Raw genomic sequence first — 27,588 nt, 5'->3', positions numbered from 1 at the left:
TAAAGACTAGCAGATGAATTTTAAAATTTTATTTTAGCCGTAAGAACAGTTATGATAAATCTATTATTTACACAGATTTTTCAGATCAAGTAAATTTTTTTTTCTTTAGAGAGAGCTCTAAGATAGAGAGGGAAACAATAATATGTTCATGAATTTCATCACAGTTAACAGTTAATCTTGTTCTGTGTTACTTTTATTATACTTTTTACAATCGGTTCTTACAGCTTTTGATTAGACGTGCTTCTGAAAGATAAAAGATGCAATATGTTGCAAACGTAGATGACGTTTTTTATTGTAAAAAATTACTGGCATGTATGGTTAGAAGACCTCAAAATAAATAGGAAGTTATTGTAATGTCTCTTAGAAACAGATACAGACATATGAAATACATTAAATGCATTACGATTGAAATCATTGAGGAATTGGTAACACCGGTATAGGAATAAAAAATATTGCAGCTTAGAAAATTGAAATAAATGGGACCTATAAATTAAAAGCAACTTCAAAATACATAAAACAGTCAAATTTTTATGGATACATGCAATGGAAATTATCTTGAGAGTTACAAGTAATCATGAGAAGTTTGTTTGCATTCATCTAAAAAAGTTAATACACCTGTTTTACCTGGTTTCAATTTTTTTATATCGGAAGCCCAAAACACACTAGGGACTTTTTACAAGAGTTCTACAACAGGAAATTTAGAGTATTTTAAGCTTATCAACATTTTGTCTCCACCGGGAAAATTTGGCCAATATTTCCTGAATAGATGGATTCAACAAGTCCAGATACTAAAAATATGAGGAGAAATGAATGAGTAGTTCCAACAGAAGTTTTTTCACTTAGAACAGACCACGGAGCTCGTCCTGAAAATGTAACCGTGTCACTCTTCTTCAAATGAGCTTCAAGCGCGATTGAAATGCAGAGCACTTAATTTCAGTGCAATGATAGGTACTTAACTTGTAAAACATTCGAAAAATAAATACTTAACTGGAGTTCCTAGGTACTGGTAATACCATTTCTATTGTAAAAATGACTTTTTCAAACTGAGGGAAAATTCAACTTTTCAAAGCTCTAATACTTCGTGGAGTTTTTTTTTACAGGAGCTTATTGAAAAGCCTGTTGAAGTCGACAGTGAAACTGTAGAAATGCATACCTCGGTTTACTGTTTTGCAGACTTCCTGCTATACTTCATTTTTTACATTGAAAACTACTAAGCGTCATTTCTTGAGAATTTAGGCGATTTTTCTTCATTGAATGAAGAATATTCAGGGAAAATTTCAAGCCACAATGAAGGTTTAGTCTCCTTTTAAAAAATAAAATAGGAAGGGAGATTTTGAAACACTGCAACTGAGATATGCATTCTCGCAGTTCCACCGACAAAATGCCTAAGTTTTCCAAGGATTCAGGATCAAAATTATTTTCAGCAGCTTGTGAAGATTAAAATACATTTGGTGATCCAGCATGGTTGGATCTTTGATGCGGCAAGCGCACTTGTAAACTGCCTTTTCATGGAAACTATACAATTAATTCTTACTATTTTACTGTAGCACCAGCTGTTGAATGTTTTTAGTTAACAATTACACCTAACTTCAAGAAATTCAGTATTAACTACTGCTAGCAAATGCATTTCTTACAACTTAAAGGATTCAAATTAATATTTGGGTTAACATCAATAAAACTCTGAAAATTACTAACACTATATATGCCGTTAAATTTGAGACATTTAGAAATTTCCAGCCTCTAAAACTGAGTAATGTGCATTTGAAATGTGTGCTGGTAGCTACCAGACTGAATAGGAAACTTCTAAATTTCCTGAAATGTTGAGATGATAACCAGAAGACTATTCTAACAAACACTAACAAATTGTAAATTGGACCTGAAAATTTGGTGTTCCGTTATTATTTTGTCATTTTTTAAATTTTGCGCACCAATAAATTGGGGACTACCCAATTTCAGTAATAGTTATAAACTAAAACTGCAATGTTTTGGGGTGTTACACGGAGCAGTAAACTGGACTAGAAAACTAGAGGTGCTATTCCATAGCAAACTAAGATTTTTGGCATTCGACAAAATTAGTGCTGAAACAGAGTGCGACAGTTCTGAAAAGTTGAAGGCTTTAATTCTGGTTTTAACTAACCTGAAATACTAAAAATAAAAATTCAGGCAAATTTCTTTTCTATTCAAGTCTCTTCTATAATAACAGATACCTGACATATATATCTACTCGCTTATTAGTACGGAAGCAACTGGTTCTAATTTTTTCTGTATAGGAACACTGTATCAATTAGATCAAATCATCAACCAAAAAAAAAAAAAATAAGAAAAAAAAAGAAAAAAAGAAAAAATGAAATTTTCATTTACGATTCAGGTAATTGATATGTAGTTGTGGAATTATTTTTTGCCGCTAAGCCACACGGTGAAAGCACAAAATTTCCAGGTCCTCATTGAACACCATTGTTCTTTTGATTAATCTCCCTCGGTACACCCTTACGTTTGACTCAAAATGACTAAGCTTTAAATTAACTAAAATTCACCGCATTCTTTTCTCTTTTTAGTGAGAAAAACAGTTCACCGATTTTTTAATGTAGGGAAAGAATTTAAGTACAGGCAATGAATAATTGGTCGAACCAACAGACGAACAATTTTCAAAATTAAAAAAAAAAATTAAATTAAAATACAAAATGAATTTTATAGCTCCATTAAAACTAACTTTACCATGTAGAAACTAGACTCACCCAGAAAATAGAAAAAACAAAAACTACAACATTTTTTTAGCAGAGATTCATTCGGTTTTTTTCGGTTCGCCTCTTGCTTGGTTAGCGTTTTCATCATCGACCTGAAAAATCAATCAAAGTATAATTAAAAATGGATGGAAAAGCAAGTAAAAAAATTTCTTGTTTCCTGCTTATAATTTTTTAGAACTTTTTGGACCAATTCAAACCTTATTTACTACAAATGACTGCCTCCAGGAGAGGGCGTCTTAGAAGCAGAAAACTCTAAACATTCTATTCTCTATTCATTGATATCCCCGCGCAAAACAGTATTTTGAGGACAATTTATTAAACCGTACTTCAGATAGGTTTATTCATATTCTTGCGCAAATATCAGTTATGATAATTACGCTAGCAAGTGAAAATGATAAACTTATGTAAATTGGTGTCCATGAAGAAAAAAGGGTAAAAAAATGTCAAACCAGACAAGGGTTTCCATAACTTGGAATCAGCAGTTTAAAAAAAAAACGTATTTTGGAGAAGAATGGACCACTAAACAAGGTCTTAACTTGAAAAAAATGTAGCATGTTTTTTCTTTGAAATCCTACATAGAAAATAATTCACACAAAGAAAAGTTGGAAAGCAACTCCTGAACGAGATATTAACAAGTATTTTTGACGAAAGGTCAACGAAGTTATGTTATACTGATGACATAATTAACATTATTTGTATTTTTGCCATTTGATCAATGTTAATTGTGAACACTTTGTCTTGTTTAAGAGTTGATTTCTAAATTCTCGTTACGCGATTTGTTTTACTCGTGAAATTTTGGAGAAAAAACAAGCTGCACAAAGCTTTAATTCATACCAAGTTTTGAGGAACATTCTCCGTAAAATTGGTCTACCACTCTCATTTTCAGGGCTCAAAATTGCTGAATAAAGTAAAATTTTACGCCCTCAATTGGAACGAATGTGTGGTATAAACCATGCGATTCGAAAATTCAAATTTTTTGTCGAATTCACAAAAATTTTTCTTGTGAAAAAAGTTGCTTTCATGCATTGAAGTTCCCTCACCCTAGACGATCACACATTTGGTGGTGCGTGTAAAGTTATGGGAGAGCTCGAACAACATGGTCCAAGTTTAAGATTAGAAAAGGAGAGGACAAAAAGGGTCAAGGTTTCAAATTTTTTTGATGGCTTCATGATTTTTGAAAAAGGATAAAATACTCATTACACATTTGCATTAATGATGTATGAAAGATAATACGGAGAAGACAATAATGCTTACAAAAGCAGAAGATGATGTTATCTCCTGTGCTTTCCAAGAGGTTTTATATGTTAATTTAAGGCAAGGATACGCTGTCTGGACCAAGTACACTATTGTTATTTTATCTGCAGCCACTTTAGCCTTTTAAGCGACACTTCAAACTAACCCCTCAAAAAACAATATCTATTTTTTGAGGTGGACAGGCAGGCAGGGACACCGGGAAAAGTCCTGATATGTCATACTTTATTTTGAATAGGTTAAAAAAATTCAAAATGAAATAATCTGAGCACTCATGGGACAGTAGTCAAAATCATTTTTTAGTGTCAGTCCGCTCCTGTCTACTTTAAAATTTTCTTGTTGTTGATACATAAATTGAATAAGGAATCTTATTCATCATTCAGTCAATCAAAGCATGAAAAAGCGATTTTGCCTTGGAATTTTTTTCCCGGAACTTCTTCCATGCAGAGCCATGCAAACAAATTTGTTGGCGCCTAAAAATTCAGAGTATGTTTGTATACATTCAGAAAGTTTAGACTCTCGTAGGGGCATTTCATGGAGTTACTCCAATGACAGAAAACGTTATTTCTCCGAATCCACAATAACTGAAGTGACATAATATTTCTACCTTAATTCCAAGAGGAATGAAAGAAATAAAAAAATCGGTTTCGCTGAAAAAAGCAGACATGTTGCCTATCAAGCATACTTTAGACATGGCGTGTTATTGAAGGTATTTTAATTTGAGAGCCATTCGGTTACAGAAATGGAAAAAGTTAAAAGATTACACTTTTGTGGTAGAGTCATCTTTGTTCGGTTGAAACAAAGTCTTTAAAATATCAATGGCCACAGTACAAAACCATATACCTCCAATGCAACGCTTCAAAATTTCTGCTCCTCTTCTATTTCTTCAATGAGGAACAAGTTAACTTTATAGTTTGAAGTTTAAAGTAATGAATAGATTCTGTTTACATTGAGAAATCAAGAAATTGCGTTAACTAGTTTTTTAAAGAAAAAATGAAGTACAACAGGAAATCTGCGATGTCGCAAATGGAGATACATTATTTCGCACTTTAGCCAGCAATATGTAATCTCAGTTAATGATTGTTGGTAGACTTGGTCAGTGTATTTTGATTCTCATTTACACATTCAGGGTCACTTCTAATTTTGGAAAATACGAACTGAGAAATATTTTTGAGAGATTTTCTTCCGGGAACCATGAAAGAGGAAAGTAATGTAGGTGAGCAGGCATAGAATGCATTGGTCTTTCATTCATACATGTTAAGATCATTAGGATAGATAGCCTAAAGATGGAACTTCAAAGCAGTGTTTTAACTTCATAGGATATTGGGTATAAAATGCGCATGAAAATCAGGTTTGGGATCCCAAAAGTTTATATATGCATAAGGCCTAATCCAAACAAGCACAGTTCACGGAACTTTTGGGCAGATCATGTCAACAATCTAGGGTTGGGAAGAGTAAGTTATAGATGAATCATAATAAGTTCAAGGAAAAAGTTCACCCACTGTTCCGCAAACCGCGCTCGTGTTGACAAAGCCATGCTTCTATTACAATCTCGCTCTAAACAAAAGTTCACACTCCATTTTGAAAAATCTTCATGGCTCTCGAAAACTGGGCTTACTGGATGACGAGTTTCTAGAATTTTGGGGTGAAATTAAAACACTGATTATGAGTAAGGCGATTAATGTCAATTCAAACCACCTTAGAGAAAGAACGTTTCACGAAAAACGAGATTTCGCATTAGAGCAATTCAGAATTAGGTATTTCTTAATTTTATCATATTTTCTTAGAAATTTAGTTGTCATAAATGCAAACATGTAGGTTTGTGATTTATCAGTGCAGCAATTTGAAGTGCAAAGAAGAAATCATGATGGCCTACCCATCTTTTAAGACGCTCCTGTTCCTGTTTTGTAAGTTTAGTAAGCTACACAGAACAATAAATGATAAACAATCAGACACAGAAAGTTGACAATTTCATCACAGTTATCTTATTTTAGTTGCATATTTTTATTTCATCTGGAAACTGGAGAACCTGACGTTTCGTTCTTTACAGTTCCTTGAAACTTTTACAGAATATTTCTCAAAAAGAGAGGATAATATACTCCATTTTCAAAAAATAAGCATTTATATAGAAATGTATTCAAAATAGGCCGAGACCACTGAACTTACAGGCTCAACCTCATGTTTTCAACCCCATTTTTCATGCTTGCAACCTACATTGATATGTGAATTGTCTGTATGTTTCGCATCAAATGTTAGATCTGGTTGAACAAATTGGATACAGATGTTCACTATCTTTCTGCATCTTTCTGTTTGCCATGGTTAAAACTAATACTTCCTTCTGAATCTTGCTTTTTAATATTCACACTCCTTCATACTATATTTTTTGATAAAATTTGAATAGTCTCCTCTCATTTAGATCGGATTTGACAGTTTGGCAAGTGGACAGTGTGAGAGAAGTGGGTAGAATTGGTAGCCAAAACATATTGGAGATACTATTGAGGAAATACTTACATCAGCAAAGCGTTCACTGAATTTTTGAGGAATAACCATAGATGTAGTGACAGTGTTACCCAGGAATAGAATGAAAAAACAAAACGATAAAACAGGCACCTGGAAAAAATGAAAAGAGAAAACTTGAAGGCTTATTCAACAAAAGGAGACTAAAGACATGAATGCAAAAGACTACATCAAATAAGATAATAAAAGAGCAATCTTATTTACATTTCAATTAAACATGCTCACTACATACTAACATGCCACAGCTTGGCAAAAAATTACAAGTTCTTCCTTTGGACAGTTTGATATGTGTGCAGATTTTTATCAGGTCCTTATGGCTTGGATTGTTTCACACACGAAACCATTCCCTGTCTTCGTGGTCAATTGTATTCTGGCAACTAGATGCAATTTCAGATTTAGATGATTGTGATTGAAAGACGCCATTATTTAAAAATGATTGGGTGAGAAAACAGAGCGTTGTAACAAATAATTAATTAAGTTTGAAATATCAAATAAATATTAGTTTTTAGTTAAAACGCCTTGGTTTGTTACCAAATCATTTTTAATTTCAGATTTGGAACAGCACCAAAACTTGTTTAAGTCAATTCTTCTCTGCCGTGTTTTCTGACGCAGCCTTCTCCCTCCTCACCTCTGTTTACCTGGTTGAAAAAAGCAATAAATGGTTGTAGACACAAGGAAATCTTAGCTAGCTCAAGTGTACTACAAAGAGGCAAGGCAGCGGAAAGTGGAGTAATTGTTGTACCTCTGCTGCACAGAAAATATCGCAAGTTCAAACATTAACATCTCAGCTCTAGCAACTGCACTAGGAGCACTTTTACATCCTATTTGCGGAGGTTTTTTGGCTTTTGGGTCTAAAATTTTATAAAAATATATCATAGGCCACTAACCACCCCCCCCCCCCCTCTGACGTTACAGGGTTTTTTTACGAATCTTACCTGCCAAGTTGCATCAGGATGAAATGAGAGCGTGTACAGGGTATATGCATTATAGAACATAAAAGCATATCCTGCGTAAAGGAATGGTAACAAGAACGACAGTCCGCGCCACATCCATGAGTGGAAGCCCTCGATCGTTATGTCCATGTTATGTCTCTCTCCGAGTGCTTTCAGCCGGTACAACTGACCTTGTTGATAGACAAATTGCAGGTACTGGACGAAGCCTACAGACAAAAAATGAATGTTCAGCACCAATAAAAGGCAAGTAAAAAATTTAATAATGACAGATTTTTGATGTCTTACAAGCTGAAAAAATAATGAGGGGAAAAATCGACCTCAAAAACTTAATTTCCAGGTAAGAAGCATGATCTTGAATTTCCCATGAGTCATTTGGTACAATTTTTAACTTTTGATGCGATTTAAACCAATTGAATGGTTTTCATCAAAACCGTCAACATATTTTTTACCTCCTGCTTTCATGAGAGCCCTGAACCTTAGAAAGCTCATTTGAGAGGCTGGGAGGACACAAATCATAGGTGCAATTTTTGAAAAAAAAATTGAGCAACTAATGATTTCGACTAAATGAATATATTCTGAGAAAAATTCACTGCTAAAATCCAATTTTTACATGACAAAAAGTGAGTCTGAATTTTCTTTCTGCCATTAAGCTCCGTACAATTTCGATTTTGAAACGTTAAACAGGTATTTCTTGATACTTCAAAAACTGCACTTATGCACCTTATTCTCCAAGCCCCTCGTTTGACCTTTCTTAAAACGGTACCTGCATATGAAAACCAAGTTTTTGTGAACTTAGACGAAAGACTGATTGAAATTAAAGTTTGACAAATTAATGACCAAAATGAATTTTTTATGATGGATTTTTATTAAAAGTAAGCTTTTCGAGTCAAAACCCTACACCATGTGAACACTGATCTTATTTTACACAAGACTTCAAATGAATAAAACCTGAGGAGGAGAATATTCAGTGAAAAAGAATCCACAGAGTCTTTGTTTTTTACCCAAAAATTAACTATTACATTGAGAAAAATGAAGTGCTATTTCTCCCTTGAAGCATTTTTAGTTTCGCATAACACACAAAACAAGGTTTAACAAAAACTGCAACATTAAAAAGCCAACATTCTGCACATGCACTTTTGCTGTTACAATGAAGGGTTTTTCAAACCTTTTTTTAAACTAGAAATTATTTAGAGTTGGAGTTACAAGAACTCTTAGGATATCAGAAAAAGGGGAAGAATACTTACTGATGTACACATTGAACATCATGAATTGCGGTCGGAATGCATACCACGCTTTGGAATTAGGCCATATCAGCAAAATTGCAGAGACAGCTGTCGATATGAAATGGTGGGCTCTCCACCAGCCTTTGATCCGTGAGCCATTGACTTTCAAAATGCTTTCTCGAATGGTTAGCGTGCAGTAATACCACACCAAAAGAAACATAAATGCCAATTCTAATGGCCTGTAAAATAAATATGAAAACATGACAAGAAAATCAATCTAAAACGATAGAATATAAATTATTGATAGATATTGCAAAAGACACACGAGTCGTATGGACAGTGAGTTGGAAATGTAGCCAAAGTACACTATATTTCAGAAAACTGAAAATCTACCGACGGAAAAAGCTCATCCAAGCATGATTTTCCCTCGGAGAGATACGCTGTTTGGTGCAACACTAGTTGCAACCATTCAGCATCTGAAGCATCCGCAATTGCTTTCCTGAATGGTCGTAACTAGTGTTGCACCAAACAGCGTATCTCTTTGAGGGAAAATTGTGCTTGGATGAGCATTTTCCTTCTGAATTGAGGTTTACAGGTTTCTGAAATGGAACACACGTTGGCTACATTTCCAACTTACTGTCTGTTAGTTGAATTTGGTTCAAATAGGCAACTTAACTAAGGGACTGGTAAAGTGTAGTGTATCACCAGAATTAAAAGGCGCTCCAGGTCCAGTTCATGCTTTTAAAGTTCTTTACCACTTAAACATTTACTACGTTGCTACGAAGTATTGCAACTTGACGAGTTTTTATGATGACTTGAAATTTTTTTTTAAAATGTCAACACCAATCTGCAAAGAGCCTAACAGGTTAATGCCCTACAGACGACAATTTCGACCGTTTTGACGTGCAAAGAAAGGAATGAGTTTAGAACAACCCCTTTGGCCACCCCGGGAAAGAAATTTTGAATATGTACGAATCTCGAAAATTTGACACTCTAGCTCTCATAAAAGTGACAAGATTATACCAAGACTGAAAATTTCATCGGCATTGGCGTAGGTACATAGGTATCAAAAAGCGAGTAGTCAAAAATAGCGTGTTAAAATCTCGCGAAAATACCGCAGTGTTGCCATTTAGGTCCGGTTGTCCTGTCCCCGTTTCCCAAGTGGCGCGGTAATGCGCCCGTAACGGCAACATCGCGGAGGTTTCGCGCGATTTTTATCCGTCATGTGGCGTTATAAGCCTTAGGATATGTACGGCAAAAACGATGACATTATTAGGCTTGGCACCGTAATTTGCCTTTGGCATGAGGCATAAGGTGCAACATTTTCGAAATTTGTATTTATTCAAAATTCTTCCCCTTGGACGACAAAAAGGCTGTTTTCAGGGCCGAAAGTCGTCGTAGGGAATTTAATTTTTTCTCCGCAAGTTAAAACAGTTGAAATTTTCGAAACCGAAAATTTTTCTCGCCCGAAGAACCAAAACTTGTCAAGTTCCATGCGGATTGATATTTGAATTTGTCATGACATGGATGCTTTGATTTTCATCCCTGAAAATGCCCGGGAGTCGATGTTAAGGGTGATGCCAAAGGATGAGACTACTCGTGAGTTTTACCATACTCGACGCCGGTTTGTTGCTATCATACGGTCAAAACGAAAGAAAGTATTTTTTCGACCCACCCAAGGGGCTTTGGGTTTGCAATGTAAATGCATACATGGAGAAATGGGAGGGGGGGAGGGCAGGCAGAAAACCACAAAAAAACTCGCACGGGCCAATAGTACTCACAATCAGCCTAGCGTTTCACAATTTCATCTGTCGCGTACATACTTACAGGCAGGGCTGGATTAACCGTAGGGGCAAAGTGGACCTGTGCCCACAGCGGCAAATTTTCGAGGGCGGCAGAAATCGAGAAACCAAAAAAAAAAAAAAATGCCGCCCCTGAAAATTTGACCGGAAAAAATAACTTAATTAGAGAGAAGAGGCCGTCCATAACATTACGTCACTCGCCTAGGGTGGAGGGGGGGGGGGGGATCAAGAAATCGGACAAATAGGAGACGTAATTTGACACAAATGAGTTTATTATTTAAAATCATCTGAAATTAAGTTCTTGATTAAACAATAAACCCATGGTAAAACTTGGATTAAAAGCTAAAAAATTACAGCCTCATTTTTGGACATTTTTAAGTAAAAAATGGGCTAAAATTGCATCTTACAGCGGTCAGATTTTCCAAATTTTTCGGGGGGGGGGGGGCGCTGCCACCCCCCCCCCCCGGCCAACCCCCCGGGACGGCAAATTTTCGCGTGTCCACAGCGACAAAATCGTTGATCCAGCCCTGCTTATAAGTGATTTGACTCATGACTGATATTAGAGAAGTGAAATCTAAAACTGTGCTGAGATAAGCAGGAGGAGTAGAAAGCCAGCTGAGTACGTCACGTGCTTACTTAGCGCCGGCGAAGCACAATGGAATGCACCAACCTAACCATCCCCTCCTCCAGTCTGATTCACTGATTCAGTCTGATAGTGGAACTGGAAAGGTCGTCATGTGACAGTCGCAGTGATAAAGCAAGGAATCATTTAATACTCATTGTGTTATATCTAGAGACTTGAGTCAAATATCATGACATTTTTTGAACTGTCCCCTACGTGTGGGTGCTTCGAAATGCAATTTTGTTGCACTTGCTGATTACCAATTGAATTCATCTTTTTATTTTGAGTAATTATTCTCGAATATTGAGGAGTGAAAATTTTATGATACATAGACGAAATTCTGGGTTTGCTAAAACATGTTTTACGACGATCAGCATCTACATGGTGAATTATATTATGACGATGATGATTATAATGATTACAACGATTCTTATGGCGAAAGTGACAGTGAAGACGGCTATTACATGGGCACTTGTGAGCAGCTTCAGCACGACTTGACAACGCCACCCAAACAATTAATATTTGCAGCAATAGAGGACGAAAGACTAAAAGATCTGAAGGCGCTGATCAACTATATGACTCTGGAACTAGGTTTCGACAGTGTTCATCATGCAGTTTTGCACAAGCAGAGAGGAGCAGCAAAATTGATAATTGATGAAATTTGTGCAGAGGAAGAAAATAACGTCACGTTGTTGCAATTTATGGAACGAGCATTGGATCAAGGCGCTGATGAAGTTGTTAAGTTGCTTCTGGATGAGGGCATAAAAGTTGACGAGGAAGTAAATGGTCCTCTAACAAGCATTCACATTGCAGTAGAGCGAGAACAAGTGCGGATTATCAAACATCTCTTGACTTATGGGGCTGATGCTAATTCTAGATATTCAGACGGTGGAACAATTTTGCATAAAGCTGTAGATCATGAAAATATGGAGATTGTAAAACTGCTTTTGAAATATGGTGCTGATATTGATGCAACAACAAGTGATGGATCAACAGCACTTCATCTTGCCACTATGCGAGGCTTTCTGGAAATCGCTGAACATTTAATTCAAGAGGGAGCTGATATGCATGCAGTAGGTCCTCTTGAAATCAACGGCTCTTCATTGTATGGAAGGATTCTATGATGATGAATGTGAATGCAGTTCCCAAGGAGGAAAAATGCGAGTTGAAGTAAAGACAGGAGATTCAGGCACACCGTTTAAAATTGCTGTTCGAAATCATCATCTAAAGATGATAAAAATGTTTTTGAAAAATGGTATTGAAGTTGACACTCTAGATATTGAGGGTTACACTGCTCTACAACATGCAGTTTTGTCAAAGTGTCCTGACGTTATCATGAGTATTTTGGAAAATCATCCAAATGTAAACTGTGAAAATAATAAAACAGCATATCTTTCTGCCATCAAGCTTTTAAGGGCGAAAGGTACTACAAATGTCATCGCAGCACTAGAGCAAAGCGGTTTTGTTCTAGATACTGAAAAACTGAAGAATGATACTGATCTTTTGTACAAAACTGTTTGTCATGATTTATACAATGTAACCAAATCACTGTTGCAGCATGGTGCTCACATCAATGTAACATATCACGAGGATGAAACTTACTTCAACATATTTCCGAGCCTCTTGCACATTGCAGTAGAAAGAAGAAACAAGGATATGGTTCAACTACTTCTGGACTTTGGAGCAGACCCAGATGTCAAGAATCAGGATGGAAGAACTCCATTATTTTATGCAATTGTTTTCTCAGAATTGACAATTGCCAAAATACTCGTGGCGTCAGGGGCTGAAAATCTCCGTGATGATCTGATGATAATTTTTGCAGCTGCAAACTTAGATGTTTGGTTTGTTAGATTACTAGTAGAGGAAGGAGTTGGCATTGAACAGAGAGCTTCCGATGCACAAATGAAAACTTTATTGCCTTCTTTTCATGATGTAATTCCTTCAATTGATTTTCAAAGTGAATGTGATTATTACTTTTATCTTGTTATTTCATATTCACGATATGCTCATCTTTACAATTATCTTTCTGAGCCTCAAATGATGAATTATTCCTTTAGTAATATCATTTCATTCCCCGATGATATCTCTCATGGCTTGGAAGTAACGCCACTTTCGATCTCGTCTCGAGTGGGTCGTCTTGAGACAGTGAAATTTTTACTCAAAATAGGAGCAGAAGTTAATGCTGCTGACAGAAACGGAGTGACAGCTCTTCATGAGGCAGCTTTTGCAGGTCACAGCAAAATAGTAGAGCTTTTGCTAGAATATGGAGCTGATGTAGATATAGTATCAGTGGGGAGTACGCCTCTGTCTTTGTCAGTATATAAAAGTCATTGGAACACAGTTGAAATTTTGTTGAAATCTGGTGCAGATGCTCAGAAAGGTGGAAAACATGAAACTATCTTTGCTGATGCGATGAAATCCGATGCTCCTGATGATGTGATAAAACTTTTACTTGAAAAAGGATTCAAATACACCCACACTTATGGATTTGGGTCGGAAGTTTTAAAGTATATCAATAAACATAAGCTACACATGTTTGAACCTATTTTAAATTCACATGAAAACATTCCTGAGGAAGATCTGGTACTGTTACTAGATCGTGCTGTAGAAATGAATTCTGAAAGAATGGTTGGCTCAATTTTGAAAACCATTTTGAGACGGCATGGATTTAAAACAAAATACAATCAAGCCCTTCTTATTAGTGCAGCAAACGGAAATTTAAGTATCACTGAAATGCTAATGCGATCGGGGGCAGATATAAATTATTGCAATTTTCAGGGATATACTGCCTTGCATAGAGCCGCAGAGCACAACCGAAAGGATATTATTCACTTCTTACTGAAAAATGGTGCTGCAGTAAATTCTCCATCAGGTTCCGAAAACCATAAAACCTACTATCTCTCAAGAACACCCTCACCCCTTTCAATTGCAGCAAGAAAAGGCTTATTGGAGATAGTTAAAACTTTAATTGAATTCGGGGCAAACATCAACGCACTATCTGCCAATGAGAGCTCTCCTATTTTTGAAGCATGTAAAAAAGGCCGCTTTAAAGTTGCTCAGTTATTATTGCAGCATGGCGCTACTCCTGATAGCAAGTTCGTTGATGAGACACCACTTTCCATTTGTGCGCAGAAAGGATACTTATCAGTGCTTCAGGTTCTGATAAAATTCAATGCAACAGTGGATATTGCTGATTCAAGAGGAAGAACACCTCTTTACAGAGCTTCAGAACAAGGGTACGTTCGAATCGTTAAAAAATTGCTGGAAACCGGAGCAGCAATCAATGTAAGGACTGAATGCGGCGAAACGCCCTTGTCTATTGCTGCAAAAAACGGCCACCTAAAAACTGTGAAGATTCTACTCAAATTTGGCGCTGCTATTGATATTATTGATACAAAAGGAAATTCACCTCTTTTTAAAGCTTCCTCTAACGGGCATATTAAAGTAGTGAGACTCCTTCTTAAGCATGGTGCTAAGACAGATACCAAGAACACAGAGGAGACACACCTCTGTCGATTGCAGTTAGTAAAGACCATTTAAACGTTGTTAAGGAGCTTCTTAAGACAGTTGTGAATATCAGCACGGAGGAGAGTGCCGCCATTCATCATGCAGTGAGGAACAATCAAAGTGAAATAGTGATACTCTTGCTCCAGCATGGCGTCAAATGTCAATGCTCAAAATTCAGAAGGCATGACTCCTCTAATGATTAGCGCTCAGCTGGAATCTGTTCTAATTTTTGACATTCTCCTGAAGCACAATGCAGCCATAGAATTGCAAGATGAAGCTGGAAAAACAGCACTTCATTATGCAGTTATGAAGAGTCAGAATGGTGAAATAATCAAATTATTGTTGGAATCAGGAGCAAATGTTGATGCAAGGGACGTAAAAGGGACAACTCCTCTGTTCAAAGCTGTTCTTGATCAAAGACTTGACACTATGCAAGATGAATCTGGAGAAACAGCACTTCATAATGCAGTTATGACGGGGCAGAATGGTGAAATAATCAAATTATTGTTGGAATCAGGAGCAAATGTTGATGCAAGGGATGAAAGAGGGAGAACTCCTCTGTTCAATGCTGTTCTTGCTAAAAGGCTTGACAACATGCAAACTTTGCTTGAAGCAGGAGCTGACGTCAATGCTGCAGATAAATCGGGGGAAACGCCACTCACTACAGCTATGGATTATTGCCGAGAGAAAAGGGAATGAAATTAAAGTGCTTTTGGACTTTGGTGCATCAATTCAGTCTGTGTCTGGTGAGTTAGAACTTGAACGTCGTTATATGTAGCGCGTCATTAGTCTATGCAGTTAAAAGTATCATTTGGCATGCCATCAAACTGAAGGCAGCAAATCTACATGAGGTAGAAGAGATATTAGCAACTTCAGCAGCCCAGAAAATGAGACTTGTCGATGATTTTCTGAACCAGTGCAAAGCTGAAGTGGTCGAAATGGGAACCAACTACATCCGTAATACCAATATAACATATTATCAAATTCTGACAAAAAATTCAAACGAATTAGTTTCATTCACAAAAAATATAGAGGCCGTTAAATATCTTCAAACTCCTATACTCAAAAGAAAATACCCCATTTACGGGGATATGGTCGATGCCAGAATTAAAAAAGCAGTTCATCGGAGAGACTTGATGCAGCAAGGTTTAAAGTGGTGTTCAATAGTGTTCTATCAATATGCAGACATACCCTTTGATACTATTGAAAAAGTGTTGGAGTACTTAAATAATACTGATCTAAGAATTTTGATTTATGCTTGTAAACCTTTGAAATCAAAGTTTGATGAGATTTCTTTTTCTAGTTTAAGTTTAGAGAGGTTGGATTTGTTTGACTACTAGACTAGCAAGTTAAAAGCAGAAGGGGCTGGTCGAGAAAGAAAAAGTCTAAACTGTGAGAAAAGAATGTAACTAAGGAGGATGTAAAGTCAAAATTTAAAACTTGAAATTAGTTAGAATGAGTACAAAAATTCTTCTTTTTTGATTCTTGGAATTTAATAGAGCATTATTATCTACCAACATACGTACTATTTTTCTCTTCAAATGATCCCAGACATAGAAAATCATATTGTTCAAATATGAAAAGTTTTGTAGAAAATGCACCGAAGTTTATTTGTTCCAGTTTTAACGCTAACTATTAAACACAGGAGAGTGAAGTGTATTTTACAACTAGTATTTTATAAGTTAGCTTTAAGTTCTTTCAAACAATCAAATTTTGTTTCTTTTTTCTAGATATTTGGCTTCTTTACATTAATTTTGACTCATTCTATGTTTCTTGAGACAAAATTTCAAAAAATGAAAAGCATAAAGTTAATTTTCCAATGTAATTATCTAATGCTGATTTCTCAACTTTGCAGCAAATCAAGCCATAAATGTAAAACTTTTGTTCAATTAGATGGAGGAACACAATAGTATAATATCTTGGACAAATTTGTACGAATTGTGGAGTACAAACTTTTTTTTACAGAGATGTGAAATCATGATTTTTTATTTTTGTAGGTATTAAGGAAATGTTAAATTTAATGAAATGGTTCCGTTTATCAATACATTTTTTTTACACTGTATTTGCTGTTTAGTTAATTTTTCTGTTCCTCGGTGAATTTTTTTAAAATGCTATTTTCAAAAAAAAAGTTTCAAACTGTACAATTATTGGAGAGGACACAGCAAAAATGTAAGATTACATAGAAAATTTGGTGATTAGTAAGCTATTTTACTTTCCTATTCAGATATTATAGATCATAATACCATTTCCACGTTAAACTATGAGGAAGAGACACTTGCAAGAACTTTTTGAACATTCACAGAGAAAATCATCTGATCAACAAATTGCCAGGAATTGTTTTTTGCACAACTTTCAGCTGATGTCAATTATTTGTGACAGTCAAACTTAAAAGCGTCAAAATTTCCCTCAAACATCTTTAAGATTTTTTTTGGCTCCTGCCGCTTTGCTGCTGCTGGCAAAATAATGAGGAAAAAAATTTCTACTATTTGATGTTATTGATGATGCCAACATATGTATTGTACACAAGAAAATGAAATTCCCTTCAACTGTTGTTCTGGTACATTTTTTATGTATCCACTTGCTTTCAAGTTTCCAATTACTTCAGGATAGGAAAAAAACCGGCTCCCCCATTGGAGAAATTATCTTCTCCCGTTCGAGCTAAAAATTTTGAGCTACCTAATTGCTTGAAAAGACTAGTGCCATCAACTCATCTCCTCAGCCAAAAGAAACAGACGTACCAAGTTAGTCGTTAACAATAGGCAGATTTTACTTTGAGGTCCAGAACTCTATTAGTTATGAGTTACAGTCACCCATCAAAAAGAAAAACTAGCCTCTGTTAACTGATTTAATCACAATCTGGGTGGGCACAAAGAAAGAGCAAATTGAGTAGGATTATATAGATCTTTCCGAGGTTTTGTCCAGTTCTGTCTCATTAACCATAAACCTAGATTCAGACGTCAGATTAATGCAATTTGATTATCATTAGCAACATCAAATTTTTTTAGAGTCACCTTGTGAGATGGATCTTGAAAAGTCCATCAGGGATTTGCAACATTGAGTTTCAACGTCATCAAATCAGGGGTTTGGATCTCAAATAACCATGTGTAACTGTAACGAATATGGTTGAGGCACCATGTGACGAATATGATGTGAGTTTCGGTAATTAATTGTTCTTAATAAAAATGTTCGGCACCAGTTGGATTTTTAGATCTGTAGATCCAACTGACTACGATACAGTGAATGAAATTAAGAGAAACACAATTTTGACGCGGAATGTCTGTTTGTATTTGAAATGAACTTAGATACCACAGATTTTACAAAAGATCGAAATTAGTTGTCACACAAGTTTATAAGTTGCACAGTGTATGGAGAATGCACGATGTATCAGAGATCTGAATAAGGGACAAGACCTCGGGAGAAAAAGACCGTAAAGGAGTACAGGTCTAGGGTCTACAAGTTGGAAAAAGACCTCGATTTTTAGGCAACCCACGCTTATATAGTCTTGCTGACATCACGGGTGGTGAGACAACAAGGCTACGCGTGATTGGTTGGCTATAATCTATGTAGGTATCAGCTGCAAGTCTAGTCATTAAATTTATGGGACATTACTGAAGATTGTTGAAGGATAAAACTGAAAGTTGAAAAATAGACTGGATTGAGTGAGACTAAAGAGTTAAAATGAAAAATCTAAAATGTATGGGGAAAATATGAGGAGGTATTGACAGTAACTATGAGGTTTGGGTGAAAAAACTGGTTTCAGACCTCAATATAAAATTTCCTTTTACACCTTTTTTTACACCAGCATTTCTTTAAAAGAACAATCTGATGAATATTAGTTTAACAAGACAGCTTTCCAAGAGCAAAATAGTTGCCTTTCTCAGAAGAAAAGAAGGATGAATATCCTATCATCATGAAAACAGGGGTGTTGTCTAGGAGAACCTTCGTACTCAATTTAATTTAGGTTGAGTTTGGCCAATTCTGAGCCAATTTTGGGCGAGGGTATTTTATAGCTGTGGTTTTCTACAGAAAATTTTGCCTCCTCCAATTCATTTATACTCCCCTAAGATTTAGCAGAAAGAATGCCAGTGACTTGGGGTACTCAACAGATAGAGATTGAATATTCTAACATGAAAATAGCCGAGAGCTCTTACCTAAAATTTATGCAAATATTCACAACTGATAGAATGAATCCAATAACACTGAGAATGAGCTTGAATTTTTCATACTCGTCTTTATACCGGAACCTGCAAAAAAAAAAAAAAAAAAAAAATGGATAATGACAGTTGGAACAACACACCAGATTTAAAAAAAATAGTGTATTTCCTTCGAAAAACACAGTTAATTATTAAAGTTTACAAAATTATTACAGTTTATTGAGGCTTGAAATAAGTACACAACAGATTAACTTCAAAAATTATTTCAGAACCTTATAGTCAAAAGGCATTTAACTCACATAGGGCAAAAAAAATATATAAATATTAAAAAAAAATTCTTAGCATTTGATTTTTGGCATCCCAATGAGAGTATTTTAGGTGTATACTTTCGTAATTAAATTTTTTTATTAAGAAAAAAAAAAAAAAAAAATATCACGTTACAGCTTGTGCCGAAAAGCTCCCTCATTTTACATGTATCATTTTGTAGTCTTTGTAGCAGTGTCTAACCTCAGTAATAAGAAAATACATTTTAAGAGGTGCCTAGGTGGTCCTTTAGGTTGCAGGTATGCATTCATAAGGAAACTGTAATAACATGGTATTTCAGGAGAGATTGAGAGGTGTTTTGAGAGGTCCTGCGGAAACTGCTAAAGTTCATTTTTCCAGTCTTGAGTTTTTTTGATGCAACAAGAAAGTGGGGTTAATGCTCATTTTACGGTTATCATAACTCCCAAAACGAGTCTTTGCACCACATTCATCATTGTAACAACCCTTGAAAAGAATTATTAACATAAAAAAACTGAAAGCCGGTAAAATAGACATTAGCCGTTTTAGCAGGACTCAATTCAATTCATGCCATCACAGTTCAATGATTATCACAAATGGATTCATACCTCAGACAGCTGAAGTTGGGATGGTAAGGATAATATTTTTCTGCATTCATTTAGTACCAGTTAATTTGTTACAACCTAAATAATAATTTTTTCAATCTGAGAATGTTCTGGATAGAGTCCCCCCTGGTAGAAAACATTGAGGTACAAACTGCCCCAAGTTTTTATTGTGCGTGGTCACAGCTCAGAGTGTAAAATTGTCCAATAGGCATTCAACTTTGCATCCTCTATTGGCACACACATTAAATAGGCCACTAGCAACTTGTTCTTTGGCATGCTAAACAGTGTTTACTGTCATAAACTTTAAGTTCAATTTTTTAACCCATCTCAAGAAAAAACCCACTTTTGAAAAATTAGCCTCTGTAGGCAAAATTCTGTTTTCCTAAATTATTTACTATTGTTCTTTTTGGGCTTAGGCGAAGAGAACTGGTTTTATTTTATACTTAGAATAGAGAAGATCAGAGATTTCCCCCCCCCCCCCAAGATGCGTCAAAATCTCAATCTCTAAAACATGGTGCCAAAGTACTCAGCAATCAGCATCCTTTCTCCTGTAACTCAGTGCTCATTTTAAAAGAAATAGTTTTTAAAAATAGTTTTGAAAACAAAATGTAACATAAAATCTTTTGACAAATAGTAAACGTACAATACCACCGTAAAAAGAACAAGAGAAAAAATTCGTGTTTGGTTTTAAATATTATAGGAGCTTCTTTTTTTGTAGGCCCCATGGAAAATTTTAGAGTCAGAAAGTTATTGTCTCGGGCCATGTCTCATGTTAAGGCCAATCTGGGTATACGGCTGCCAGATTTGGGCGTGTGCCGCCAGTTCTAATCTCAAAATTATTGAGACAATTCAAAATAAAATACTCAGACAAATGGCAGGGGCCAGGTGGTACGAGCGTAACATCGATATTAGAGATGAGCTCGGGATCGAAGAAATGGACATGTACATCTCACGTATGTACAATAGCTATGAAGAAAGACTGGGCGGTCACCCCAATCCCGAAGCAATAGCGCTTTTGGATTGGGGCTCCGAGACCCGGAGGTTAAAAAGACGCAAACCACATGAGTTGAGCACGGCTCATTTCCGTCGGTGTTAGGCTCGTGCCTCTGGCCCCTACCAGTCTTAGTCGACTGACAGGGCGAAAGCATAGTTAGTAGGAAAATTCTCTAGAATTTAGTTCTAGGAATAATTATAGTTAATATTAGTTAGTTTTTCTCCCGCTTTTTACTGGATTTTACTTCTATCTCATTTGTTCATCCTTCATTATCATTCTCATTAATTTAATCCATAAAGCGGTCAGAGCGGTGTTTGTTTCTATTTTATTATATTAGGCTTAAAGGAAAATTTGTAAAGACTCGTAAGGTCTAGTAATATAAGTTGTAATTCAATATGTGTAATTACAAAAATTAAAAAAAAAAGATTTCTGTTAATGTCACTTCTTCCTTTTATTCAGCACATATGCTCTAAAAGCGCAGACCATAAACTGCTTGCAGTGACCGCGCTGAGTCAGAACAGTGCATGGCCTGATTTTTGCTAACTATAAAAGGCAAACGTCTTCCATACAGAAATTCAAATCAATAGGTGCCAAACAATACTTTTCTCTTGGATAATGAGGAGAGGAGCATAAAGAAGCTTCATCAAAGTCTACCAAAAGAACTCTCTCTCTCTCTCTCTACAAGAAGTTTGCAGTCTTCTTTTTAAACGAGTGAAGATTCTTTTTTAACACTTACTTATCATTCTTATTAAGAATAGAAACATTCACATTTCCTAGTATTATTTTCAAGTAGAATCCATTCTTCTTTGGTAAACTATGCTCTGCTTCTGCTAACTGTTTCTTCTGCCTAGATATGTTCTTCCATAATTTATCTATGGCTTCTTTATTTTCAGCAGTCTTCTCTAATCTGCAAACAAAGGAACATTTTTTTAGTAAATCTTGATACCCAATGCCTAGGGTGCATAATTTGTGTAACTTGAGAGGAAATGAGAGTTAAGAGGAATATCGACTCCCAAACCACATGTATCGGTTTGCAATATTGCAGACTTTCTGTAATACTTTATTTTTAGAATAGAAAACTACTTAACAGCAATCCCTAAAAACTGCTGTGATTTTTTTTTCTCTCTGAGCGAAGAAAATTCTGTAAAAATTTCTCCACTTTTTCTCCTTTAAAAAAAAAAAAATAAAATTGGAGTGGAGACTTCAAAACGCCACGAACAAAATACAAGGTTTGGGAATTTCATGGTCGATAAGGGACAATTAGTGTATTGAGTTTTTTAAAATTGTGAAACACAACTCATCTGGCGAATCAGGAAGAACTGGTGATTAAAACCCTATTAGGTTTATTTTTCTAGTAAAAATGTCACAATCCACTTCCACAGTTTCTACCACTTTATTTCAGTAAATTTAACTTACATTTAAGTAAATTTCTAGTTTTGTATGTTAGATATGGATACCTTAAGTTCATAAAATGAGGAGTATGAGGAGTAATAGGAGTATTGCAACATCACAAACCTGCAAAGATGTTTTATTTATTTCCAATAGATTTTCTTGAAATCTTCTCACTCGTTGAAAAGTAGGTATTCAAAGGAAAGTTAAAGGATAAACTTATAGATTTGTATTCTTTAAAAAAAATGGAACACAATCGAGGATTCTGAAATTTGCAAACTTAAACTTTCGCAATCAACAAATAACATTTAACTTGGAGATTTGCTTCAATAAAAACAATAAAATTATTAGAACTGAACAAAACTTTGATTCTAGCTTGTTTTTTCCCGTAAGTTTTTAAATACCTTTTTGCATCCTTTTTAAGTCGAAATTGAGCAGTTCTACTAGGGCAAAATTGCCACTACGGTTGGGCATTGATCAGTATGAGATGCTGTTTTTCATTTCATGACCCACAACCAGCCACAAATTTTGAAAATTATAAACAAATTTTATGACTCTAAAAACTAACTGAATTAAAGAATTGGATCCTGCAAAACCCCTAAAGTTTCATACTCACTTTTTTAATGAACGCACTATTGTATTTAGGCGGTACTGATGATGCTGTAATTGCTTCACACATTTTTCTTGCAACTCTCCGACTTCCTCTAATTTAGCTACATAGTCCTTGTTGAGAGTCTGTAAAAGAGGCAGAAGAAATAAAATAAATGCTCATGTAGTTTAACATAGAAGAGTAAATGAAAAGATATCACTAAGTGCTTTAATCAAAGGGTTTTGCAGAGAATCTGAAAAATATTCTACTTTATCGGGAAGGATTCGGTGCAGCTAACAATCTTCGCCAGACAAATTATTATTTTACAAAACATTCCATCAGGCACTTCTTTTGTTTCAAAAACCAGATTGTATTGTAAGTATAATAACATATACTTAAGAATGCACTGAATTTTTGGGAATCGAAGATAAGTGAATTATTTTAATATTAGGCTGCCGAAAAACTGAATTTTCAATTCTTTTGAATATTTTAAAATTTCACTGATTGCTAGAATTGTAATTTTTTTATAATTCCTGTTTAAAAACAAAATAACTGATATCTGTTAAACAAACAGTACCTGCGGTTCGATTATTGAAATTATGTCAACCCGACACGACAAGACACAGCCCTATCTCAACCATGCAATATATCGCAATTCGATGTCTTATCGGGCTGCTTTAAATTTCAATAATCGGCCCGCTGTTGAGACGGAAAAAGAAAGTTTTGCACGACGGGACGGGGATCGAAAATCAAGCAAACACAAATGTTTGAATGATGTTGTAAAATTTGGTGTCACCCTCCACGCCCCCCCCCCCCCAAGTAGCACAGATAATAAGTAGCAATTACATTGTAAAAATATTGCGATTCCACTAAGTGTCGCGTATGTTGCCTAAATCCTATTTGAAGGGACCCCATTTACTGAAACTTATTGCAATAAAATTTAAATAATTTGCAATTTTTCATTGCATTGCATATTGCCTATCTTTCTGACACATGGAGCTCATTCTGTTGATTGTTTAAAATCTGCATAAATCGACTAAATGATGTAAAAATATTGCAATTCAATGGTAAAAAAATTACAATTTTAATGAAATCAAATTGCAATTTAATGTCAATGCTTTCGTTGCACTGTGGTACTTACTTGGGCCTCCCACTCTTGTCAAAAAAATTAAAGAAAAAAAGATAGAAAGTCTGTGGTTATTTGCAATTCCCAAGAAGACTGAGCTCTGACAAACTGACCAACATTTTCATTGAATTATTTACCTCAATAGAAGGGATGGATAAAGATGGGAGGAGGGGAGGAGGGGAGGACTTGAGTAGCAAATTCTCAGTTAATATTGTTGTTGCATCAAAAAAGTTACATTGATAATTGGGGAAGTGTTAAATGAACAACCAATTTCAAGAAGAGTGAATTCAGAGGAAAAATCAGGAATCAGCTGAAGACAGAGGATGCTGCGCAAGTATGTGATGATGCCAGTTGATGGAGAGGTAATAGCTCATCGTAACCAAGATATGAATTAGAGGCAAATTCAACTTGTGAAGATGTTCCTAGCAGTAATCATGCACAGGCTAGACACAGACATGACTCATGGAAGAATAAATCAATTTAGGATCATAATCCGGGTCAATAAAAATGACCTTGAGAGGTGCTAAAACCCCTCCGAGGTCATTAATATAGAGAGAGCAGCGTATGAAATCATTTGGCACTTACCAGAATGCACAGACTCATGGTAGTATTAGGAATCTTTTATAAATGTAATTACAGGACGAAAAGATTGAATTTATCTAAATATAAGAGAGTATTTTGTGGAGAAGTACATAATGTACCTGCTTACAGAGATAACCGAAAATGCCCCATAGAATGTACTTCACCTAGATTTGAGGATAAACGTACTTAATATAATAGGTCAATTCTGATGGAGAATATTTTAAAGGCTGAAAAAGTTTTTCTTCAGTTAATTTGATGATAGATTACTAACTAATCATATTATATATATATAAGAGTCGCTTTTAAAGCGCTCTTTGGCGCTTTGCGACACCTAATCGCCACAAAACTTGGTCTTCCCACAGGTCATCAGGGAGATGACACTCCCTCATCTCATTTAACACCCCCTGTCACCAACCTCTCACTGGGCGTCCCCTACGTCTCCTCTCAGGAGGAACCCAATCAAGCATCTTTTTTGGCAGCCTCTCTTCCGTCATCCTATTGACATGACCGTACCAGACAAGTTGCTTGGTCATGATGTCGAATACGATGTCATTTTCGACTTCCATTATCTGATGCACTCTATCATTACGGACCCGATCTCTCCTAGAAATTCCTGCCGACCTTCTCCAGAAATCCATCTCCGTTGCTCATTTATCATAATGACAGACAATAAACTTTTTGATCAAGGGACAACTGAAACTGGTATGAAATATTTGTAATCTGGTTGTCAACCTCCTCATTCAGGATTATCAAAAACTTAGAAGATGACCAGCATGTTTACATTTTAAGTTGAGGATGGAGGACATCCTTCTTTAATATCACTAAAAATACCTAGGTGGTGGTGTAAATTCTATCAAAAGTAGATTCTGCGACTTCATTTTGATTTTGATTAAAACGATAAATTCCAAGATAAGCCGCAGCAATAAGTAATTTACAATCATGGATTAGCTGCTTTCCTGGGCCAGGACTTCATGCATGGATTCGTCAATGACTCAATGAATTTTCATGATTATAAAGTTGTCCATACGTACTTTCCCTATCTATGTAATTCAATCAGTGGGTTCTTGAATAGAGGAACAGCACTAGAGCTCGCGCATCGTATGTTGAGACAAATGTCAATCTCTGATTAGCTCTGAACTTGCACCACTCAGCGAGTTAATACATGCAGTCAGATGGTACCATTGATGACTGGTGACATAAACAATACTTTGACATTTGTCTCAACACACAATGTGCATGCTCTGATCACCATTGACTGAACACCAATCACTGAGAATTATCTCAGTGATGACGAGACAATCTGCAACATTATTTGTGCTAGTCCAAACAATGTTGAAAAACTCTTATATCAGGAAAATTGGAAATAAATTCAGTATAGATTCAGTCGATAATGTGGTTCTAGGGTGCTGATGACGCAAGTTCCATTTGATGATCGCCATCAGCAGCTTGCAGGCTTAACTCTACTAAAATCAAATTGACAATTTAGGGATATTTTACGCAGAGTTCTTTGAAGTAGAATGGAAAAGAAGTTTTTCCTTGTATTGTCTAGAAACTGCAGACTTATACAGCCGAGAAAATGTAAGCAAGAGGTCCAGGGTAGTCTCAACTCGTACTCAAAACAGAGTGTAACAGTTCAAAGACTTATTCAAGAATTTTTATTCAAGCATTGTGAGAACTATACATGCCAACATACCTCAAAAGATTTGTATTCTGTGTTGAGATCCTCCCAATCTTTGACGCACTCGTCAACGTTGCTATATTCAATTGTTGTGGTAGCCATTGAGGTCTGTCATCAACAACACTCGGAAAGGATTAGAACATACTAACTGCAGAAGTAGCTGGAAAGAGCACAAAATACATGCATTTCTGAGGAGCTGATCAGTTCCCTAGGTAAAAATAAGGAAATTCTGATTGCATATCAATTCACTGTCACTTTCTTTAAATGACAACAGCAACATGTAGTTGCAAAAACTCAAGGCTTGGCCATTGTACACACATTTCAAACGAGCGAGCACAAAAAAATTCAAGTTAGGCTTGTGAAGGTTAAGACAGTAAATATTGGATAATCTTGGAGAGACGAGAAGTGGATGTAAAAGAAATGATATCACACCAATCGCGAACTCGACCTCTGATGTAAACACGTACGTACACAGACTTTCGTCATAAAATCCGAAAAATTAAACAAACATTGAGACACTCGACGGTTTTAACACGTCATTAATACTTTCACTTGTGTAACTAGACGATCAGCACGCTCACTTCAATTTTCCTGAGTTAATCTTCGGTCTGAATTTACTTCTGCGACGAAGTCATTCATAAACATAAAACATAACCTACTCAATTCAAATTTACATTTTCATGCAGCGTTGCCAACTCGAGAGCAAATGCGAACAAACTACGTAACTAGTCATCGTCCTTCAATCAGCTCCCTCTGAGAGAAGGAGGCGCATTTGGGTGTGGTACTTTAGCTAATAAATTACGATGAGTCTCAGTTTCCACTCGGAAAGAGGATAGTCTTTCCATGAGATGATATCCGTGGGATTTCCTTTCTAGCAGTGCGCTTTTTTTTCCTGTTTGATATTTTTAACTCTGTATAATGCCATTTTTGTACAGGCATAGAGGCAACTGGGTACCTATTCTCCGAGGATGCGCGTTAGGGGTGGCTTCCTGGGAAGCTGGGGTTCCAGAAATTTCCAGCAATTAAAATAAAAATAAGGGATAAAATTAATGTTCTCTAAATCGACGGTGTAAGTCGGCAATCACATATCTCGTTTGCGGTGTCTGAAAATCTCCGCCTCGATGCTATTTTTTCAAAGGAGAACAAAGTGACATCATTCCTTGAAGTTTTTGCAGAATTTTCTCCGCACAGAGAGGAAAAATCACGGCAGTTTTTGAGTTAAAAAAAAAAAAAAAAAGTGGGTATGACAGGAAGTCTGCGACGTCGCAAACCGACTTATGTGATTGCCGACTTGCACCGTCGAAATGCTCCGGAGACCTTAGCCGGTTGTCCCTTTTTTATGCGGTACTTAAGGGCAGAATAATTTTTCCAACACCCCCCTCCCCCCCTTTGCTTGCCCCCCTCTCTCTAAAAAGAAAAAAAAAACCTGAGGGATTTTAGGTACCTATCGACTGTGATAGGTAACTATAACACGCCGGACGAAAAGTATCATGCTTTAATTTTAATAAAATTATTATGTAGGAAGCAGAGAACAAGTGCAAAGCAGTAAAAGTGCCGGTGCTCTGCCTAT

General features: G+C 35.9%; 3 protein-coding genes across 4 annotated transcripts; 2 read left to right on the top strand and 1 right to left on the bottom strand.

Annotated features, from left to right (window-relative positions):
* Nucleotides 1-14: 14 nt before the first annotated feature.
* On the bottom strand, nucleotides 15-26,688 carry LOC109034404 (transmembrane protein 120 homolog). Of its 2 annotated transcripts, XM_019047531.2 has the most exons (9): nucleotides 26,034-26,688; nucleotides 22,660-22,778; nucleotides 21,391-21,561; nucleotides 18,771-18,863; nucleotides 8,710-8,927; nucleotides 7,448-7,671; nucleotides 6,507-6,605; nucleotides 5,872-5,916; nucleotides 15-2,836 (listed from the first exon to the last, which is right to left on the bottom strand). In XM_019047531.2, exons 1-9 carry the CDS (start codon nucleotides 26,118-26,120, stop codon nucleotides 2,783-2,785), a joined length of 1,110 nt encoding a protein of 369 aa, XP_018903076.1. In that variant the 5' UTR covers nucleotides 26,121-26,688; the 3' UTR covers nucleotides 15-2,782. The 2 variants fall into 2 exon arrangements, with proteins under 2 accessions (XP_018903076.1, XP_018903084.1); XM_019047539.2 differs by lacking the exon at nucleotides 5,872-5,916 and having other exon boundaries at nucleotides 26,034-26,686.
* LOC109034381 (uncharacterized) lies at nucleotides 11,203-14,652 on the top strand. The gene is given in 2 exon segments (XM_019047500.2): nucleotides 11,203-12,227; nucleotides 12,229-14,652. Coding segments are annotated over 2 exon segments (3,183 nt in total). The 5' UTR covers nucleotides 11,203-11,468.
* LOC140225295 (ankyrin repeat and SOCS box protein 3-like) lies at nucleotides 14,767-17,618 on the top strand. The gene has a single exon (XM_072303681.1). The coding sequence runs from the start codon at nucleotides 14,767-14,769 to the stop codon at nucleotides 15,316-15,318; it is 552 nt and encodes a 183-aa protein (XP_072159782.1). The 3' UTR covers nucleotides 15,319-17,618.
* Nucleotides 26,689-27,588: the final 900 nt, after the last annotated feature.

The sequence above is a fragment of the Bemisia tabaci genome, chromosome 8 (assembly GCF_918797505.1).
Source record: "Bemisia tabaci chromosome 8, PGI_BMITA_v3".
Classification (NCBI taxonomy): domain Eukaryota; kingdom Metazoa; phylum Arthropoda; class Insecta; order Hemiptera; family Aleyrodidae; genus Bemisia; species Bemisia tabaci.
This window is presented reverse-complemented; position numbering and strand designations above follow the sequence as displayed.

Coding starts and splice junctions, on each gene's coding strand:
- LOC140225295 (XM_072303681.1), top strand. CDS start 14,767: ATGGCGTCAAATGTCAATGCTCAAAATTCAGAAGGCATGACTCCTCTA.
- LOC109034404 (XM_019047531.2), bottom strand. CDS start 26,120: ATGGCTACCACAACAATTGAATATAGCAACGTTGACGAGTGCGTCAAA. Junction 18,864..21,390: donor ATTCTTAATAAGAATGATAA/GTAAGTGTTAAA, acceptor TTTTTTTTGCAG/GTTCCGGTATAAAGACGAGT. Junction 8,928..18,770: donor AATATTTGCATAAATTTTAG/GTAAGAGCTCTC, acceptor TTTATTTTACAG/GCCATTAGAATTGGCATTTA.